Raw genomic sequence first — 21660 nt, forward strand, 5'->3', positions numbered from 1 at the left:
TTATAATTAAATTTTTATATTTTAAAAATTTGTAATTAAATCTTTACACCTATTTTTAATTTATAATTACACTATTACTGTTCTAAAACTGTTTAGTTTAGTCACACAAAAAAAAAAGTTTAGTTTAATAAAATATACTTAGCATATTTATTAGTGGTAAAATATGAATTAAAACATTTGTGTAATATTTACGGTTAAAAATAGTCTAATTACAAATTTAAATTTAGTATAGAAGCTAAATGAAAAACTTTTAAAATGTAAGAACTTATTGTAAATTTTAAAAAAAAAAATTATAGAATCTAATGACTAATAGAGTAATTTAACTTTTTGAAAATTAATCATGCAATGACTAAAGTAGTAAAGTAAATAATTAATCACTCTTAAATTAAGATAATAAAACATACATTTCATAAAAATTACAAATTCAATAGTGATTAACCTTACTTATCACTTTATTAATTTTTTCACTTTAGAATATCTAAACACAATTCTTTGTATGCCTACAAATAGTAATAATAATGCCAATGCTGGGGACCAAAAAAAAAAAAAAGGAGAAACAGCCTAATGAAATCATTATATAGAATAACCCAAGTAACAAAATGATGAGAAAACCACCCATACAGATGAAAGGTTACGAGAAGTAAATAGTGGTGCATCACAGAAAATTATTAGCTTGTGCTAAGGTCAATTAGTTACAACAGATTGGAAAATGAGTTGTGATATAAAAAGGGAATTATAGTGCAAGAAAAGGATAGGAATTATGTTGCTATTTGATAATTGATAGTGCAGACCTCCCTTGAAGTCAGGGTGGTATCGGTCTACTGTTTCATTGATTCTTGCTTTATATATCAATTGAGTACTTCATTTGTCAATAGAGTACACATATATTACTTTGCCATATTGCTACTGTGATTATTGTGAATTGCTAATTAATGCTTGTAGTGCCTATTAAGAGGATGGGCCCAGCATTGGCATTACTATAACTATTCGCATCACCAGTCATGCTGTTTAACGGAAAACTATTTGATGGACTTTTGACTCCGAATTGACAATTTCTTAAACTAAAATGACTCAGTCAATCATAAAAGAATTAAATTGAGCATATACCCTAAAATAATTATAGAAGATCTGTTGAACAGAGAAAAATTTATTGAAATTTACACCATAACAATAACAAGCCTTCAATGATTTGTATAATTAATTCTCAACATTGGGTCATTAAGCCGGTCTCCCTCCAAAACTGTTGGTCACAGAAAGAATAGCAAGAAGGGTAACACTACCAACCATCACAAAGCTTTATCCCACTAGGTGGGTCGGCTAAAATGGTAACACTACCAATCCATGCAATTTCTTAAGGAGCTTTATCAAATGGCTGTGTGTCATTGTAACAAATATCCCATACATCTTCCATTGAATCCTTGGCAGCTGAACCAACACAATTGGGGTTTGAAAACAAAGATAACAAGACTCTTCTTCTAATACACTCCTTCAAGTTCCAATACATTAAATTAAATCAGCACTGAATAACATTACATATCTCTAGAACATAGAGTAAACTTCAACAAGAGAATTGCATAACATTTCTAATGTAGTATAAAATACAAATAGTACCCAACTTTTAAAAATAATTGTTTATTTTAAAGTTCCATTCTTCACCTCAGCCAATCATCGGAACATTTTTTTCAAAAACAAATTATTAGTTCACTTACATGCAATGATGATGGTATGAATATTAGGAGCACTATCAGTCACAGGAACACTGTCAATTATGTTTCCCTACAGAATTTGAATTCTGCCAATCCATATTTCTATTATTTGCTAACGAATTTGCACTCCCAAATCTAATCTTTACCATAATTCACAGACCAATGACCACTTGCCTTTAAACCACATGATATTATCCTCTTGTTACCCTTCACTAAGGTTTAATGAACATCAATTTGAGCATAAGAGGCCTAGGAGATTACTTCAATCTCATAATGTGAAACTTCTAAGCTTACCTTTGGTTCATCTAAGTCAAAGCAAAACCAGCAATACATGTAGTTAGGTCTAATAGGAGCAATATATCCATTTGAATTCAAATTATCCCTCTTGGTAATTAACTCCCTATCCTTGCATTTTTCGACCCACTCTACTAATTTAACAACCAACAAATAAATATTCAACAGAAGATGAATCACCTTAGTGAAGACAGGACTAGATAGTAAATTACAACTATGCATAAGTTGCAAATTATTTTGCATTGGAATTTGGAATAACTAACATGGAAGATATGGCACTGGCATTGATCACAAACAATTTTTTATACCATCCTTAAAAAATGGTGGATGTCTTTGATCATTGATCTGGCAACTTGGCCTATCATTTTAAAGCTAGCTGTTTACTAACTTGGCTGAAACTTGTACTTGTATTGATCAGATCATATCTCATGTATTTATCATATGACAAGTTATCAGATATACTTGGTTACTGGTTAATGAACCTATAGTGCAATAATCCATTGTAGCTTACATGGGTGACTAAGGAAGAAGGCTTAAACTGTAGCAAGAATATTCTTTGGCATCCAATAATCATAATAATAAAGGAACCCTCATTTTTATGTTTTGATATGTTTCAAAAGATTTAAGTCATCGAGTGATTTATTTTGCATTCTTGATCCCCTCCAGCACCAAGTGCACTTTATAAAATTTTGAGATAAATGCTTCTATGGAAGACTTTACAGAACTCAGATGTAAATCTATTGGAATGTAAATCTATTGGAAGATTTAATTGGAAGAAAAAATAAATGATAGGTATTAACAGAAGAGAAAAGTAAAAGTGTACCGGTTCATGCCCTCGCAATTTGAAATGACCACGAAGTAGTTCCCGCATGAAATGACAATCGCCGCTTAAATGACCAGCTCGTATCTGTTTCAACAGATTGTTGAGAAACGCTGGACAGGAAAGTTATAAGATATAAAAACCCATTCAACTTAATATTGGTGGGAAAACACTTCAGGATAGGCACCTCACTACAAGCTTGGTGAGCACAGTTATTCCAATGTAAATTGACAGCACGGCAATCATCATATGCATGAATTAGCTCATGAATTATCAACTGGTTGACCTCATCTTGAAATCTTACATGGTTGCTGCACACAAATATCTGCAATCAAAGGCACTCCAATGGAGGATTAAATGAATGTTAGGTCGTTGCAAATCTTGCCACATAACCAAAAAGAAGCATCGACCACAAATAGTTTATGCACTAGTATCGGCGCCTTATTTTCTTTGCAAACAAGAAAAGTTTCATTTGACTTAAATAGTTTATACAGAACAGGCATTGGATCTTGAATCTTGATATAGTTTTGGAAGCCATGGCCACCTTATTAATTTGGAAAGCGCCTTCGACAAATATTTAAATCATTTCCCTCTCAGAAAACAAATTATTAAAGCATTGTACAAGCACTCCAAAATTAATAGTTAAGATCTGCAACCAAACAGTGATCCCAATCCTATAGTAGATTCAACAAGATTACCATTTAAAGCAACAAAAAATTAGCCACTAAGATAAAATACATGATAAAATACGAAATACACATTGAAAATGATATAAACAACACATGTCCACAAAAACACAATATCTGATTTGATGACTAATTTTTAGTGTGCATATAGCATTTTTGAATTTGAATAAAGAGACCTAAAGAGAAAAATAAAATGTAAATGCCTAAAAGGAAATAGGTACCCGTGACCAGGAGCAAAATAAGCCATGCCTTTCCTCCCTTGGCAAACAACAGCTCTGAAAAAATTGTCCTTCACAGCACAGCCAGCTTCTGCCATGCGTTGCCTCAAGTGCTTCACCTTTGGAACTGTCCAAACAACAATGAAATGAACCAACCAACAATTGAATCAAAATCAGCAGAGCAAACACTGAAAAGCATCCAAACCAATTCAAAAGTAATCTGAATTGTGGGATTTAGTGAAGGATAAAAAAAAGGGAAAAACTGAAAAGAATACGTTCGAGACTCTTTTGAATCATAGCTTGAACTTCGTCGACCGCTTTGACTCCCAAAGAACCACCAGGGGAAGAAGGCTCCTGTGCCATTGGTTCGGTTCTGTTCACAAATGCTAATGAGAAGCGTAGGAAGGGGATTAGTTAGGGTTTGAGGAAACTTTAGTTAGTAGAGGACCACACTTTGAAGACGATGGGGAGCGGAGGGAGAGGCAGAAGCAGAGGAGAGGCAGAGGGAGAGGAGGGGCGGAAGCAGAGTGTGGAAAGCAACAGTTGTGGAGGAGGAAGAGCGGGGGGCGACAGTGGTGAAGGGAGAGCGCAGAAGAGGGCTTATGGTAATGGTTAAAATTACAATTTTGTAAACTATTTAGATGCAAATGAGAAAAAGAAATCAAATTATGTTTACGTGAAATCTATACACATTCAGGCTACAATTACACCGGGTGAAAACCGGGTGAGAATCAATAGCAACATTGTGGTGCATCAGGAGCTGGAGCAGTATCAATAGCAGTATCCATTACTTTGTTCTCCTAAATAATTTGTGCAGGAATACAATTATCTCCTCCTCCCATTCTTCTTTATCTACACAGTTAAAATCAAAGAAAAATCAAATGCTGTTCAGCAATAATGAGTAACAAATTAAAAATTCAGCCCACTAAACAGCATAATAAACAGAACAATAATCAGACCTTATAATAACAATAATCAGAAAAATCAACAATAACCACATCAACTAAATTAAGAACAAATCAGAAAAAAAAAACAAGTAATAATCAGAGCAAATATTTAGTTTACTGGTAATCAGACCAAGAATCAGAACACCAAATACCATCACTAACTAATTTTTTTCAGGGTGGCGAGTGGTGACGGTGGCTGGTGAAAGACAGCGAGAGGGCTGAGGGAAAGGATGGCGCCGTGCGTGAGGGGACTGAGGAGGGTGCGTGGCTGCGTGCTGAGAGAAAGGGGGGTTCAGGTTCAGGGTTGTGCCTCACTGTCTTCAGTGCTTGTGCGCGCCCTAAATTTTGGAGTACTATGCATCCTCACCGGGTCAGTCCAGGTGATCCGATATAGGGCCAGACCCGGTTGAGGTAGCCTTCTAGGTTCTAACCAAGGTTGCGAGAACCGGACCGGTCATCGAACCAGTCGAGTGACTGGTTCAATGGTTTAACGGTTCAATCGGAGTCAAATCGTGATTGAACCGATTAATTAAATTATAAAAATTATAAAAAATCAATATATAATATAATCTCAGAATGACAACTATAGCAAAATTCAAAATTAGATGGACAGCAAAATAAAAACTAAGCCATTACAACAACTATACAAATTCAAATGACAGCAAAAATTATACAATTTATACAGCATTCAATATATTAAAATTCAGCATTCATACCGAAATTCCCAGAATTCATATAGCAAATTCAAAATCAGATCCCAAAAATTAAATTATTCAATTATTCAGTAAAATTCAGAATTACAGAATGATTAACCTATAAATTAACAAAATAAAAGAAATTAAAAACAGAAGAAGAACTCAAAAGAAGAACGCATCTAAACTCAAATCTGGACTAAATTTCTCATTGAGTAAAAAACTAATTGAAAAAAAAAAAAAACAAAAACCCAAGAACTCAAGATCCCGTTGACAGGCCCACGATTCACGACGAAAGCCATTACCAAATTAACTAATTAAACAATTACAGCAAAATTCAAATCCAAAATTGAATTTACATAAGGCATACAGCACCATTACAAGTTTCAAACACATTACGGGCAAATTCAGACACTTCAAAATAAATTACTAAGAGAATAGAAAACTGAACAACCAAATAAGAACTTCTGCATCAATTCATTTTATAATTAACCAATGAAACATTAACTGGGAATTTAATCAGTAAGACTCTCCATCAAGTTCATTATATTACTAGATAAAGAATTACTGCATCAATTCATTAGTTTAATTAATATAAAAAATAGAGAAAGGACAAATAGGTCCCTGACCTTTTGCCCGCGACATTTTTTGTCCTTACCATTAAAAAAAATACTTTTAATCCCTGACCTTCATAAAACTTGGACGGATCAGTCCCTAATAGAGCATTGGACGGATCAGTCCTGACGGGATGGCATTTGGACGGAAGAAGGATAATCCGTCCAAGTTTTAGTGAAGGTCAGGGACTTAAAAGTATTTTTTCAATGGTCAGGGACAAAAAATATCTGCGGGACAAAAGGTCAGGACCTATTTTTCCTTTTCTCAAAAAATAAATTGAACTCACAGGCGGCAGAGAGGTAGAACAGATGCAGAGAAGGCGTCTAGTTCACAGCGGCAGAACAAATGCCCATCGACGTTGACAGAAAAGCTTCCGACGACCAGACGATGTCGACCAGGAAGCTTCGGAGTTCAGACGACCAACCGACGACGCCGCTGACAACAGCTTCGATCCGCAACGGTGATTTTCTTCCTCCCGTTGGAGATCCTTCTGCCCGGTGACAAGCGCAGCCTCTGAGCCGCGTCGACTGTGGTTGATTGGTAAGGATGGTGGCCTTTGATGGACTTCGATGAAGACTGGAATTTGAGGGCAAAAATTAGGGTTCGGGTGCTGGGTAAAGTGGTTGGTGAGTGTATTGGGGATTTGGGAACGAGGTCTTTCGCATAAAGGGGTTGGTTACCGGGTCGGGTACTGGGCTGAGTGGGCTCGTTTTTTTTTTTTTTTTTGGCTCAAACGACGTCTTAAATTTCAACGGGCCAATAGCAAAAACCGGTCTTTGAAAAAATTTGACCAGTTTCGGCCAGTTTATCCGGTTTGAATCGGTTTTTTTTTAACCGGTTTTTTGCAAGCTAGTTTTGGAGGGTCAATTGGACCGATCAGGTGATTGATTCCCGTTAACCCGGTTGAAACTGACCAGTTCGATCCGATTTTCAGAACATTGGTTTTAAACTTTAAGTTTCATTTCTTACACTCTGGATCAGACCAAGCCAACGGGTTCCAACATGTTTTGGGTCCAGACCGAGACTTCGGGCCGGATCGGTTGATGTACACCATTTGTGAATTTTTGGTATGTACATAGCAATTTTGAATTTGAATAAAGAGACTTAAGAGAAAAATAAAAATGTAAATGCATAAAAGGAAGTAAGTACCCTGTGACCAGGAGCAAAATAAGCCTATGCCCTTTCTTCCACTTGGCAAACAATAGCTCTGAAAAATTGTCATTCACAGCACAGCTAGTTTTTGCCCATGTGTTGCCTCAAGAACTTTACCTTTGAAACTACCCCAAACAAAAAATACATTAAAAACTATCAGATTTATCATCAGATTTGACACGATTTATTATCGACAATTTTAACTGTTGGATTGTTGCGAATGCAATTTAGCTTAATAGTTTTGTTGAGCTATTAGCAATATCGTCAGAAATGGAGAAATGTCCCAAAATTTGACGTAATAGATGGTGTGAATTCAATTTAAAATTGCGCATCTTTTACGTTGAAAAAATCCAACGGTAATGTTGACTTAAGGATTCTTTTTTCTAGATATGTTAATTGTTTAAATTTTTATGTCAGACTTACTTTTTCCTAAATAACAGTTTTAGGACGGAAGTGGAAGAAGATTGCCTAGTGGCGCCTTCGCAAAACCCTTATTTCCTAGAAAATTGCGGAGTAATAAGGGGATGCGCACTAAAAACGACTAATTTTTTAGTGGATAATTTTGGGTGTGTATATAGCAAATTTGAATTTGAATAAAGAGACCTAAAGATAAAAAAGAGTAAATGCCTAAAAGGAAATAGCTATCCCCGTGACAGGAGAAAAATAAGCCATGTGTTTCCTCCCTTGGCTAACCAATAATTCTAAAAAATTATCTTTTAACATTGCCTCAAGAACTTGTCCTTTGGAAACTGTCCCAAACAGCAATGAAATGAACCAACCAATAATTGAAATCAAAATCAGTAGAGAAACATTGAAAAACATCCAACCAATTCAAAAGTAATAATGAATTATGGGATTAATTAGTGAAGGATGAAAAAGGAAAAAAATGAAAACAATACGTCGAAACTCTTTTGAATTGTAGCCTTGAACTTCGTCGACTGTTTTGACTCTCAAAGAACTATCAGGGGAAGAAGGCTCCATGCCATTGGCTCGGTTCTGTTCACAAATGCTAATGAGAAGTGTAAGAAGGGGTTTAGTTAGGGTTTACGAAAATTTTAGTTAGTAGAGGACCATACTTTGAAGACGATGGAGCAGAGGGAGAGGGAGAGGGAGAGGCAGAAGCAGAGGATAGGCAGAGGGAAAGGAAGGGTGGAAGCAGAATGTAGAAAGCAACAGTTGTGGAGTAAATCAGCTACTACAAATTTATTAATAGTTGTATTACACTTAAATTTGGACGATGTGTTCAAGATACCTGGTACATCATTTCGATAGTTCGAATTTTTGAGATTGAGGTATGTTGGTTGAAGAAATTTGCTGCACAATAATAGTTTTATTTTATGTATTTTTCTTCTTAGTTTTGATTGTGAGTTTACACTACAAGAAATGTGCTAGACACTATCGAATTTACCAATAAGATTTGAGAGGACCATTACCGACAGTTTTACCCATTGAAATTTTGTGATGGTTAGCTTAACAATTTTATTGAGCTGTTAGCATACCTCAGAATGGAAAAACCGTCCAAAAAATATGATATAACAGAATGGCGCGAATTCCAATTTAAAATGGTGCGCCTTTTATCGTAAAAAAATTTGACGGTAATGTTTGACTAAGTTTTTCTCTCTCTAGACATGTTAATTGTTTAAGTTTATGCCGGACTTATTTTTCCTAGGATTAGAGTTTTAGCACGGAAATGGAGAAAAATTGCCAAGTGGTGCCTTCGCAAAAACTTTATTTGCTAGAAAATGCGAAGTAATAAGGATGCGCACTAGAACAGCAAATTTTTGTGGCTAATTTTGGGTGTGTACATAGCAATTTTGAATTTGAATAAACAGGCTAAAAAGAAAAATAAAAATGAAATGCCTAAAAGGAAATAGGTACACCGTGACCAAGAGCAAAGACCATGCCTTTCCTCCCTTGCAAACAACATCTCTGAAAAATTATCCTTCACAGCACAACCGGCTTCTTCCATGCATTGCCCTCAAGAACTTCACCTTTGGAACTGTCCAAACAAAAATGAAATGAACCAACCAACAATTGAATCAAAATTAGCATAACAAACCCTGAAAAATGTCTAATCTAATTCAAAAGTAATCTAAATTGTAGGATTAAATTAGTGAAGGATGAAAAAGCAAAAAATGAAAACAATACGTTCAAGACTCTTTTGAATCACAGCTTAAACTTTATCGACGCATTTTGAATCTCAAGACCACTAGGGGGAAGAAGGCTCATGTGCCATTGGTTCGGTTCTGTTCACAACCACTAATGAGAAGCATAAGAAAGGGGTCAGTTAGGGGTGTGAGGAAATTTTAGTTAGTAAAGGACCACATTCTGAAGATGATGGAGCAGAGGGAGAGGCAGAAGCAGCGGAGAGGCAGAGGGAGAAGAGGTTATGGAAGTAGAGTGTGGAAAGCAATAGTTGTGGAGTAAATCAGCTACTACAAATTTATTAACAGTTGTATTATGCTTAAATTTGGACGATGTGTTCAAGATACCTGGTGCATCATTTCGATAGTTGAAATTGTTAAAAATGAGGTATGTGGTGAAGAAATTTGCTACACAATTATAGTTTTTATTTTGTGGTATTTTTCTTCTTCTTGGTTTTGATTTGTGAGTTTCACTACAAGAACTGCGTTAGAAAATTATGGATTTACCGTCAGATTTGACATGACCATTACCGGCAGTTTTACTATTGGATTTTCTGACGGTTAGCTTGACAGATGGTACGAATTCCAATTTAAAATGGCATGCCTTTTACCGTCGGATTTTGACCTAAGGTTTTCTTTCCAAGACATGTTTAATTGTTTAAGTTTTATACGAGACTTACTTTTTCTAAGATAGTGTTTTAGGACGGAAGTGGAAGAAGATTGCCTAGTGGCAGGTTACAAAACCCTTGTTTCTAGAAAATTGCGGAGTAATAAGGGATGCACACTAGAACAGCTAGGATTCATGTTTGTTGAATATTTGTTTGTTTTAATATATGGTTGAAATTGTCTAAACTAAGAAACTTTTTGGTGGAAGTATCTGAGTTAAGAAAACTCTGTGAATTTAGTTAAAATTGTGTAACCACATATTGATTTGTAAGATGTGAAAAACTATTTGGTGGAGGTTCAATTGTAGTGAAACTCTATCAAAATAAAAAAAAATATAATTAAAGTCGTGTGTGTTAAATTCTAAGTTTTTTATGGCAAAAAGATTCCAATCATATTTGTGGATGTATATAGGTATAACAGCAATAAGGGAAAGAAATAAAACCTAATTCTTTGAAGGGTTAATCAGTTTTTGCTTATGTTTCACATGAACTTATAGTTTCAAGGGTATCTAGGTCTCCATGATATAAGTGTTAGCGACTAAGTGCTAGGGGCTTCGGATATAACCTATATCTTTATCATAATGGGTTCAAGGATGGGCATTGGGTGGGACTGAACACAGAGAAGTCGATGGGTAAGGGAACGGTCTGCATTAGCAATTGCCTGAGGTCGATGCATGGATGGTTAATTTGATAAGAGAAACAAATATGGAAGACATGAATTAATAGGGTAACCAAGATAGATACAATAATATAGTCTTTGATGTAGTTGGGGTTCAAGCTATGAAAAAGTGTCGAGGAGGAGCCTAATTGGATGCGGCTAGATTTTATCATTTGTTAGAGTCTTCCGCACAAGCCGTTGTTTGAGGGTTGTGTTCGCTCTAAGTTGTTTGTTTATGATGAATGAGAGATATTAAATCTGAGTCAAATCACACCCAAGAGTCATTGATAAGTGAGCCGTCAACCAGTACTAGACGGAACTATTGGGATCTTTCGTAACCATTATGAACCAAAGAAGCTAGTTTCAAAATAGGATGTAGAACTCACTGTTTGTAATTTTTCTAGCACTGAGGTATCAAACACACACACAAACACACACACACACACACCACAACACACACACACACACACACACACACAGAGAGAGAGAGAGAGAATTGGTAAACGTAGGTTGAGGATAGTTCTACTAAAAAGAATTCCTACTTGCCCTAATTCTAGGCTAAAAAGATTGTATGCATCCATGAGTTCAACCTCTATATGATATGGCATTATAACAATAGAAGAGACAATGGATTTTTGATGCATCCGGCATATAGAGAGAGGCTTGAAAACACTTTGATCGGGCTCACTCTATCTTTGTCGCGAGCCTCGGAATGAAAGATTAGCTTTATGTTCTGATAGATTTGCACCATACTTAATTTTAGTAACACATATTCCTGTTGGCCTATTGTAGTGACTCCCTATAATCTACCTCCCGAAATGTGTATGAAGGATCCATACATGTTCCTAATTTGTAATACTACCTAGTTCCAAGTAACCTTAAAGCGGAATTCATGTGTTCCTACAACCTTGGTAGATGAGCTAAATGAATTACGGAGTGTTAAGAGTAGAGACCTATGATATTTCAACTAAAATGAACTTTCAAATGCATGCTACATTGAGTAGATCATCATGACTTTCCTGCATACAGGATGTTGTCGAGTTGTTCTACTCAAGGGAGGAATGTGTGTCCCACTTGCATGGAAGATACGAAGTTATTTTGGCTGAATAAATGGGAGTAAGAATTCATCGTTTGATTGTATTATGTCGATTCTTTGAGTTTGACTATCCTTCTTTCGATGTAACAAAGACTCATTTAGGAAGAATAAAAACTAAAAGAGAAAGTGGCCCCCATCCGCTCGAGTGATTTAGAGGTTTGACATCGTGTTAGTCGTTATCTCGGCATCATCGGATAATGGGGAGGGTTGTGAATTTTGGTCTACGGCAGAGAAGCATAACTAGACAAAGCAAAGTATCTTTTGGGAATTGGCTTAGTGAAAAGATAATTTGGTTCGCCATTGCCTAGATGTGATGTATATTAAAAAAAGTGTTTTGATAGCATCATCTACACAATCATGGATAATGATCGAATCAAGGATAATAATAAGATTAGATTAGATTTGATTGAAATTTGCAGACAACTTGATATGAATTTAAAAAGGCTTGATAACATATGATGGTCTAATCAAGGTTGTGTAGCTTTAACAAGAAATAAACGAAGTTTGTATGTGGATTAGGAGTTTGAGATTTCTTGACGGTTACACCTCTATCTTGGGTAAATGTGCAAATGTCGCTTAGGGTAAGCTGTTGGGTTGAAGAGTTATGCCTGTCATATTTTTAGAGTTTGTTGGCTTTCTATTGCCTTGGAGAACTTTTCATTAACATCTAAAAATCTCTCACAAAGATAAGTGAGTTTTTTAGGGAATTGTGTGCTACCAATTAAGAATTGATGATATTTTAGTGATGGAGAAGAACATTCGCATGATATTGTGTAACTTAGAAAGGATATTTTTTCCTAAGTTTTTTTGTGAGATGGAACACTTATCAATTCATTTGTCTTATAAAGCAAGAATGTGTGGATCAGTCCAATTTCGATGGATGTATCCCTTCGAAAAATTGATTGGTCATTTAAGCAAACTATGAAAAATAGAGTTCGTGTCGAGGGATTTATAAGCAAGGCATTCTAGCCAAAGAGACTTCTGCATTTTGTTTCTTCTATTTGAGCCACATGTTGAAACCTGGAGAACTAAAATTGGTAGGAACAATGATAAGGGAGAATTCTCGTTGAGTGGACGAAAATACCCGATCAATGTTTAGGAAGGAAATGCGCTAGGCGCGGGAAGTGAATACTAGTTAGACTAGAAGAAAGTCGAGGCCGCACATCTACAGGTATTGCGATTGTGACCAGATTTTCACCTATTGACATAAATTTTTTGACTTATTAAATAATTTGTATAATGTTTCAAAAATTAGTATTACTCATTTAGATAATTAATCTCGTTGTAATACTATTTCTACATACGTTATTCCAAGAAACAATTCTTGATTCTTCCACTTAATAAGTTTTCACCTTGGTTCAAAGAATATGTTCGGTCGAATCTATATAACACAACGGATGCCAAATTTGTTGTTATTTAGTTGGGGTCCAATGAATAAATAGATGAGCAATCCAATTTACAACGTCAAAGATTATCAATTCATTCTTTTTAATGGTTAGTGGGTAAAAAAATAGATAATACTGGAGTTTAGGTCTGCAGAGACACAGATAGTGGTCATTCTGATTGGTTCAGTGTGTTGGACTATATAATTTAATTACAATATTTTGTCACACTACGTACACAATATTTGTTTAAATATGAGTGGTTTGATCTAAACTTGTGAACGGAACGCAAAAGTATAAAGATTACAACATTACTGAATGAATGTAAACAAGAAATATGACATTACATCACTTTCATTTTACCCCAAAATAAACGACAAATATACTATTTGCCTTATCCGAAAAAGTGTAAGTCTAGTTGGGTGGTTATAGTTAAGACAATTTCTCATAACCACAACTCACTCATATTAAAACATACACTTAACTAAATAAAAAAATCAAAATAAAAAATAATATTTAAATGCATTAAAGCATTTTTTCAAGAACAAAGCAGAAAAAACTTGGATTGGACAAGACACAAATAAAACATAACTTGGTGGACAAGATGAAAGAGGAGTACCAAAAATTTTGAATAGTGAGCAAAATGACATAGAATAGAGAGATTGTGGTAAAAAAAATAGCAGATCAATTATTAATTCAATTACTCCATTAATATTATTTACCTATATGATTCTCCATAAATTGTCTATCTATAGCCCATTTTAGTGTAACACCCTAACTTTTAGACGTTATGATTGTACCAAAAGTAAGGCGGTACTAACTTGTTTTCCTTTATTATCTATTTAATATTTGCCTTTACGTCGATGCCGCGTTTCAATTTTTAAGGAAATGTCAAAAAAATTTTGTTTTTATTAATTAAAATCATATATCAAAGAACACCAAGTAATAATAATCACATAATTATTAATATTAATAAATATTATATGAAAGAATTCAAATGAAATTCAGATACAATTCCTATCCCTCTGTATAAAATAAAATCTTAAATATCAAAGGCGAATGAATTCTATGAAAGCACTCAACCATAACTTAACTCAAATAAGACTAATAATCGCCTGTAGCTTCAAATTAAGTCTTCAAACCTGTGTCACTGAAAGGGTAGAAAAGATTTTGGGGTGAGAACAAACCACAACGTTTCTCATAGGGAATGAGAATGCCGTAAAAATAAAGATAAAATGCAAATAATTTATTTACTCAAGAAAACTATATTTTTACCAACCCTGAAAATACTTTTAAATTTTACTTTATATAACTAAACACTTTCTTTAAATTTCTGAGTTTAAAACAAATTCATTCACAAAACTTGTCATGTTAACTATTTTCTCAGCCACATAATTAATTCTCAACAATCACAACATCAATTCTTAAACACCTCAATACATTCGCAAACTAATAGCGCAGTAAGAGATCCAAATCAACATACAAACAAGTCAAACAGCACAATCACAGAGAAGTAATACAAGCAAAACAACCAAATGCAAATGTCAAACAACATGATGCATGTCTATCCCTAACGCAGGCCATGAGCCATGCATCGGTTGTCTACCCGCAACCCGACGTTACTTGGGGCGAACCCTGAATATGGTCTCTTTACCGTGTCAGTTAGGATATCTGGCATCACGGTAAGAAATAGTGCTATCAGTTAGACGAACATTCCCGCATTAGCAACCTTAGGCTATCCGTTAGGCGGGCACTTCCACATTAACAATTTGGCACAAGGCCCATTCACATTCCATTTTCATGATTCTTTATCCATTTCAATTATTTCTTCATTTATGGCTTTCATTTTCTTTCTTTTGATTTTGCCTCCACATCACCAATTACATACTCATACTTCCGCATCACCATATTATTAAACATACCTTCGCATCACCTTATTTTATTCACACTTCCACATCACCACATATTCCTTCATTTATCATACCTTAAAACGTTTAGTTTCTAGGCAGCCAAACTTCTTTAATGTTTAATAAAAATTCCTTTCCTTAATAAACATGGCTCAAATTATTACTTAAAACAAGAATCTTTCTCAATAGATAAACTTAAAACATAACACTTTTCCTGATAAACTGAAAGCCAAATAGAATGAGTTTTAAATCAAATTCTCTTTGAATAACGCTTTAAGCAAGGCATCGAAGTTTTATAAAAAATTTGCAGCATTTCCTTTAAAATTCAGGCTTTGCCACCCTTCAAGGTCCCAACCAAATCATTTTTGATTCTCAAGATCATCCTTGATAAATGAGACATTCCAAATCCAATGCCAAAATCATTTACAAATCTAAAAGCTAATCAGATTCAACTCAAAGTCATTTCTCAAAATAAGCCTGTAAATCAGATTTTTAATACAAAGTTCGCTTCTTAATGTAAATACATATTTAAATCAGGTTTCAAAACAAAATCACTTTTTCGTATACTTTTACAAAAAAAATTTGGACAAAACATCCTCTTAAAAATTAGACTTTAACACCCTCCGGGCTCCCTTATTTTCTCAATAATCAACCTACTTTATTTTAGTTTAGTAACCAACGGTTCACTTTAACATTCAATACAACAATATCCAATCAAACTAGCATATTCAATTAATAACAATCACAACCTAATCAAACAAACAGTTCAATAACCATCATCTAACATAGCAAATTAGAATCAGAATTTTCAGTAATTCAGTCACAATCACGATCTTAACTCAAAATCAATCTTAAAAACCAAAATCAGCATTACCTAGCGTCTTCAAAGTCATCATTCAAACATATTTCAAACGAGGAACAAAACATGCTTTCACAATTACAAACACCCAATACATTTTTAGTAAACTTTCGCACTAACATACACGTTCTTTTAACAAAGATCTCAAACCACATAAAACCACCAAGAGACACAACCATTCACATATCTACTCCGCATCCCAAAATCCATCACAGATCAAGCATTCATATATTTGCAATAATTCAGTAAACTTCTTAGCATTCAAGTTTACAATATTTAATTTAATAAAATATCCCTATCTCAATGTCGCATAACAACAAACTCAAGACAGCAACAATGACATCAACTGAGCAGCAGCCCTAATGATGTTTTTCCGATGAGTCTTCTTCCTTCGAAAGTAGCACAGCAGCTCGGGGCTAGCGTAGCACATCAGAATCGTCCACGCCAGTTTCAACAATGGCTAACTCCAGCGCGGCAGAGCAACAACACAGATGCGACGGTGACGATGACTTGACTCCCGGACGATGGTGCACGGCAAGAAGCATCCTCCTCCTCAGTTTGCGATTCCACGGCGACGGTGCTGGGCAGAGGCGATGATGGAGGATTTATTTATTTAGAATGAAAGTATAAAATTTATTTATTTATAAAAAAATGACATTACTTTAAGAGTAAAATTATAAAAAAATAATTTATTTAGAATGAAAGTGATGTGATTAGCTGTAATTTACTTAAATGTGATTAAAAAATAATTGAATACTATGTACAGTAAAAAATTGATATTATTGAAGGATAAAATTAAAATTTATTTCTATGTATCGTTTTTGTCCCAACGTTTTCGTTCTATTTAAGTCCTTAACGTTTCAAAATTGTCTCAATTTTGTCCTGCCGTCAATTCTGTTAACGAATCCCTAACGGCAGGACAACATTGAGTAAATTTTAAAATGTTAGGGACTTAAATAGAACAATTGAAATGTTAGAGACAACTTTGGGACTTACTCCAAACGTTGGAGACAAAAACGATACTTTACCCTTTTTTATTGTTACTAGAGCTCTCAATCACCAAAAGGTAGGAGAAAAAAATTCAATAGAAACTAGAGTTACATCTAAAAATATCATATAACATATAATCACAACTATATCTTGCTAAATCAGTGTCTCCCATTCAACATTGCCATCAAAGAGCCACCAATATAACATCACAAAATAAAAAACCACCTAGTTAAACAACATACTTAAAACAAGTAACTCTATTACAATGTTCACTATTTACTATATTCCTCCAATTATTAAAGTGACAGAACTCCTTCATTTTAGTATATTGAATTTCCACCCTTCTGAATTATTGAATGAAGTTCTTAATCTGTTCTTTTTAAATTCAATCTCCAATAAATATTATCAACACCATATGACCACTTTACTAATCATGGTTGATATGTTTGCAAAACAAATTGATCCAAAGTTGCATTATATTTCTCCATCATAAATTGGACAGTAATCTCATCAAATACTTCTACCAACGTTTTATGTTCGAATTTGTTGGCAAAAACTCACGTACAAGTACAATTAGTTTGTTTTCTTCATTTACCAAAGAGAAGAATACTATTCTAAAAAATCCATTAATAACTTGTAAGATCAAACTAAAAAAATTCATGAATTCGATGTATAATGATGCATAATTAATTATAACTCTTCACATAAAAACTAGTAAAAAAAATTTTCACATTCAATTCTACCAACACACAACTATGCATGCACAAGTATTTCCACTCTTATGTTTTTAACACATCCTTATCCTCTCTCGTAGAAATTCTAACTTCAGATATTTTCTATATTTTAACCCATAAATTAGCATCTAATTATATCTTATATATAAACCAATTTAAACGCTATATTAAATACAATGAAAATGTATCCATATTAAATAATTGTTACAGTATCATGTTGATATTTAATTTTTCATATATATCAACATTACAGTAACAAATATAAGATGAAAGTTTAGTTAAAGACTAACAAGAATTAGGTTTCTAAATTTGACTAATTTTTTAAAAAATCATAAAAAGATAAATCAATTTATCCAACCAATTACAAGAATCAAAATAAGCAACATCTTTAGACAAAACCATAAAGTTTAAATTATTTTGATAGATGATATTAGTTTATTGGTCGTTCAATAATCAATATAACCTCTCACAAAACCTTTTAAAACATAAAGGTTCTTCTTTAACCATGTTAACTTATGGTTACTTACTCAAACATATTTTGCATAAGAAAAGAAAAGGAACAGTATAGGTTGATACATCTTTCTTAACTTTTATTTATTATTATTTACTATATTGGTTCTGTGAGGAAGATGTGATTCACACTAGTGAGTGCTTTACTTTTAAGAAACAAGTTCGAAATAAAAGTCTTAAATCGAATGATACAAAGGGTCCAAAAGCATAATCACGAAACTCAAAGAAAACATAACTTGATGGCATCACACTCACACCACTTTTATGACCTAAATTCCACTGAGTCAGAATCATTTATCTACTCTTAAAGTCTTAAACTAGCTACTAACATACTGTAAAATGCAAACAAACAAAGTTATCACTTTTTTCTCTTTCTCTCTCTCCAATGAGTATCGACTATTGAGAGCATTTTCACAACAGAATTATAGACAATTAATCCTGACAAGGGTTTGTATGAGAAATGTTAAGAACAATTCGAACTCTCACAAAAAAATAATTCCAAAAAGTACTAACAGTAAATAAATCTTTAAAAATAATTAAATTCGATAAAAATAACCAAACTAACTAAAGTCTTTTTTGTTAATGAAAAATGCTAACATGTCACTAGAAAATGTGTAACGACCCCATTTTTAGCATGCCATGATCACACTAAAAACTAGGCATTACTAACTTGCTTTTCTATTTAGTAACTAATATTTATTATATGAGCCTGTTTCGTTATTAAGCACAGTTATTTGCCAGAAAAAGTTTTCTTAGAAAACATTTGGTTCGATAAGTAAAACATTCAAAGATAAAATCACAGATATAACAGATAAAGCAGAATCAGAATTTTCATGTACATACATCGCACATTGATTAACATCACTATGAGTAGCTAGCTATTAACTATTTACATATGTGTGTGTATGTGTGTGTGTGTGTGAGAGACATCTCCTAATCCCTCTAAACTACAAAGGCGAGGGAATAACACTCTAGGTCTTCAAAACTCGGGTCAAGCTGAACGTCGTCAAAATGCATAATATCATCCATCATCCCTCTGCACGATCATACGTTATTATTGGGACGCCGGTGCTCCATTTGAAGGGAGAACGAAGGAGAGGGGTAAAAAATTGAGGAGTTCTTAGTAAGGTTGGGGTTGTTAGTTAAGTTCATTAATTCTTTATTAGTACCAAATAACCGTACCTGAAGACAAATACAGGAAATTAGTAGATAAACAGAAAATACAGAAAAATAGTAAACAAACAGAGAATAAAGAATATAGAATACAATACAAAAGAAAAGTACACACACGTATAGAATGTACATCAAGGAATATATGCGGCAAAAAGTATGGTGCATGTCTATCCTATGTAGGTCATGAGTTCACAGTCGGTTTTACCCTGCAGTTTGACATTACCTAGGCACAAGTTCCAGATATGACTTTCTAGTTGCATCATTGCATACAAGTGTATGGCTAAAACATATCAGTTGACTTTTAAACTTTTTACGATATGCATACTCTGAAAGCAATTCTTATTTGTTGGCATCCCATATATATACTCGATTTGTTCATTTACTTGTCAGTTTATTTTTTTTTCGAAGTATACTAAAATTAAAAAGGAAATACTACATATAGTTGTTTTATATAAGTTATAGTTAAGTCATTAATAATATTTATTAAGAATTTTAAATTATCAATTATCTAACAGTTCTTAACTAGTAATTTTATATGAAAATACCTACATATATTTCACCATCCAAAAATGATAAAAATAATAGGATGTAGCAATTAGATGTCTCTAGAAATGCTCCTTCACAATCCTGGCGGAGCATTTCTTGTTTTTCCTAGTGAATTTGCATTTGAATTGCTAGTTATCAAATTTTAATATTTTTAGCCACTACGAATGCTACTTTGAGTTGTGTACAATTTTGTTTTTTCAGGAGCGTTTGGACGAATTGAAGAACTTCAAGAAGAAGTGGAGCTACAACAGAATAAGGCTCGAAGCCAAACTTGGAGTCACCAAGTTTGGCGCAGGAAAGCTTTACAAGCCCTATAGTCATACTGCTTCATCCACGCAAACTTGGATCTTCCAAGTTTGGCGCCACAACAAGAAAGCTTAAGGGAACACATGCAAGACTTCCACGCCAAACTTGAGATACTTCAGTTTTGGCGTTGGCAATGAATTCCAAAGGAATGCCACACTACCTCCTCCACGCCAAACTTGAAGTTCAAGTTCGGCACCAGCATGAAGTCTCCAAAGGAGTTATGCCAACCTCCACGCCAAACTTGACCATTGTCAAGTTTGGCGCCACAACCAATGCTTCAAAGGGGAATTTGCTGCCTAGTCCAGCCGAACTTGGATCTTCCAAGTTCGGCATCAACTCTCTAAACCCAAGTGTCCCATTCCCTCCAAAGCTGCAACGGAATCAATTAAATTAATTTTGATTTAAACTTTTATTAGTTTTAGAATTAGGAAAAGTTTATTAGTTAGTTTTTAGGAAATATTTTACATTAATTAGGATTAGATATAAAGGAAAAATCAGCCCTTCGGGCTCTCTCCTCTCTTCTATCATTCCAATTTACAGTTTTTTAAATCTAGTTTTCTCTCTGAACCATGAACAACTAAACCTCCATGTAAGGTAGGAGCTTGTCATGTATGTATTGATACTATTTTTTCTATTTTATTCATGTACTGATTTCTTTCAAGAATTTTTTCGTTCTTTATCTATGAATTTGGGTGGAACGGAAGTATGACCTTGTTCTATTGGTTCTTGTATAATGAAAAGCTCTTACTTAACACAGCTTGAAAACATATTCTCCTAATCACTATTATCTGGACTTAAGGATACGTGACTATATCCTCTTATATTTGGGTAATTAGGATTTTTGGTCGGGCTTAATGAATGTTAGAGGAGACTAAAAAGGTTAAGGAATTATGGTTTAGTCCACTTATAGTTGCCATGAATTAAATCTTGCATGATTAAAATAGTTAGTAAGAAAAGTATCCGAATAAATAGATAACTCTGAAGCATTAACTATTTCTCCATATATTATCACTACTTGTTTACTGCTTGCTTTTCTAATTCTCTGATTTTACTAATTTAATGCAATTGAACTTTCAAACACATTTTCTGTTTGTCTGACTAAGTCAATCATACATCATTGTTGCTTGATCCATCAATTTCGTGGGATCGAACGTCAATTCACTTGAGGTACTTACTTGGTACGACCAGTGCACTTGCCGGTTAGTTTTGTCGATTGTAAATTCTGGCACCACATCTTCACCATCAAATGATGTACTAATTTAATTTGTATATAGTGTAAAATTTATAATCATAATTAAAAAAAAAAATAAATTCTACTCATGCTATTGCACGAATAATTTAAATATGTAAAATATTTTAAAATTAAAATAATAAATATCTATTATTTAATAAATTAATAAATTTAAGATTTTAAATATTTGTATTTTATTCATTGTATCAAATATTAGAGATTATATTTTTGGTTTATTTATGTCTCTTTTTCTCTTTTCGAAAACTTTGCCCCTTTTGAGTAGTCCTCTATCCCTCTCTCTTTTGAAAGGAATAAAACAAGTATAATAT

General features: G+C 33.8%; 1 protein-coding gene across 1 annotated transcript; it reads right to left on the bottom strand.

Moving 5' to 3' along the window:
• Nucleotides 1–1082: 1082 nt before the first annotated feature.
• On the bottom strand, nt 1083–4512 carry LOC114927319 (mitochondrial inner membrane protease atp23). Its single transcript, XM_029296937.2, has 7 exons — nt 4467–4512; nt 4266–4357; nt 4000–4154; nt 3728–3851; nt 3008–3145; nt 2824–2907; nt 1083–1486 (listed from the first exon to the last, which is right to left on the bottom strand). The coding sequence occupies exons 1-7, from the start codon at nt 4510–4512 to the stop codon at nt 1352–1354; spliced, it is 774 nt and encodes a 257-aa protein (XP_029152770.2). The 3' UTR covers nt 1083–1351.
• Nucleotides 4513–21660: the final 17148 nt, after the last annotated feature.

Source organism: Arachis hypogaea, unplaced genomic scaffold, assembly GCF_003086295.3.
Source record: "Arachis hypogaea cultivar Tifrunner unplaced genomic scaffold, arahy.Tifrunner.gnm2.J5K5 arahy.Tifrunner.gnm2.scaffold_175, whole genome shotgun sequence".
Taxonomy (NCBI): Eukaryota; Viridiplantae; Streptophyta; class Magnoliopsida; order Fabales; family Fabaceae; genus Arachis; species Arachis hypogaea.

What these genes read in the sequence shown, in the direction of transcription:
- LOC114927319 (XM_029296937.2), bottom strand. Translation starts at nt 4,512, where the DNA reads ATGGATACTGCTATTGATACTGCTCCAGCTCCTGATGCACCACAAT. An exon ending in GATTCAAAAGAGTCTCGAAC is followed by an intron (nt 3,852 to 3,999) that starts GTATTCTTTTCA and finishes TTGTTTGGACAG; the next exon opens with TTCCAAAGGTGAAGCACTTG. An exon ending in CTCACCAAGCTTGTAGTGAG is followed by an intron (nt 2,908 to 3,007) that starts GTGCCTATCCTG and finishes CTGTTGAAACAG; the next exon opens with ATACGAGCTGGTCATTTAAG.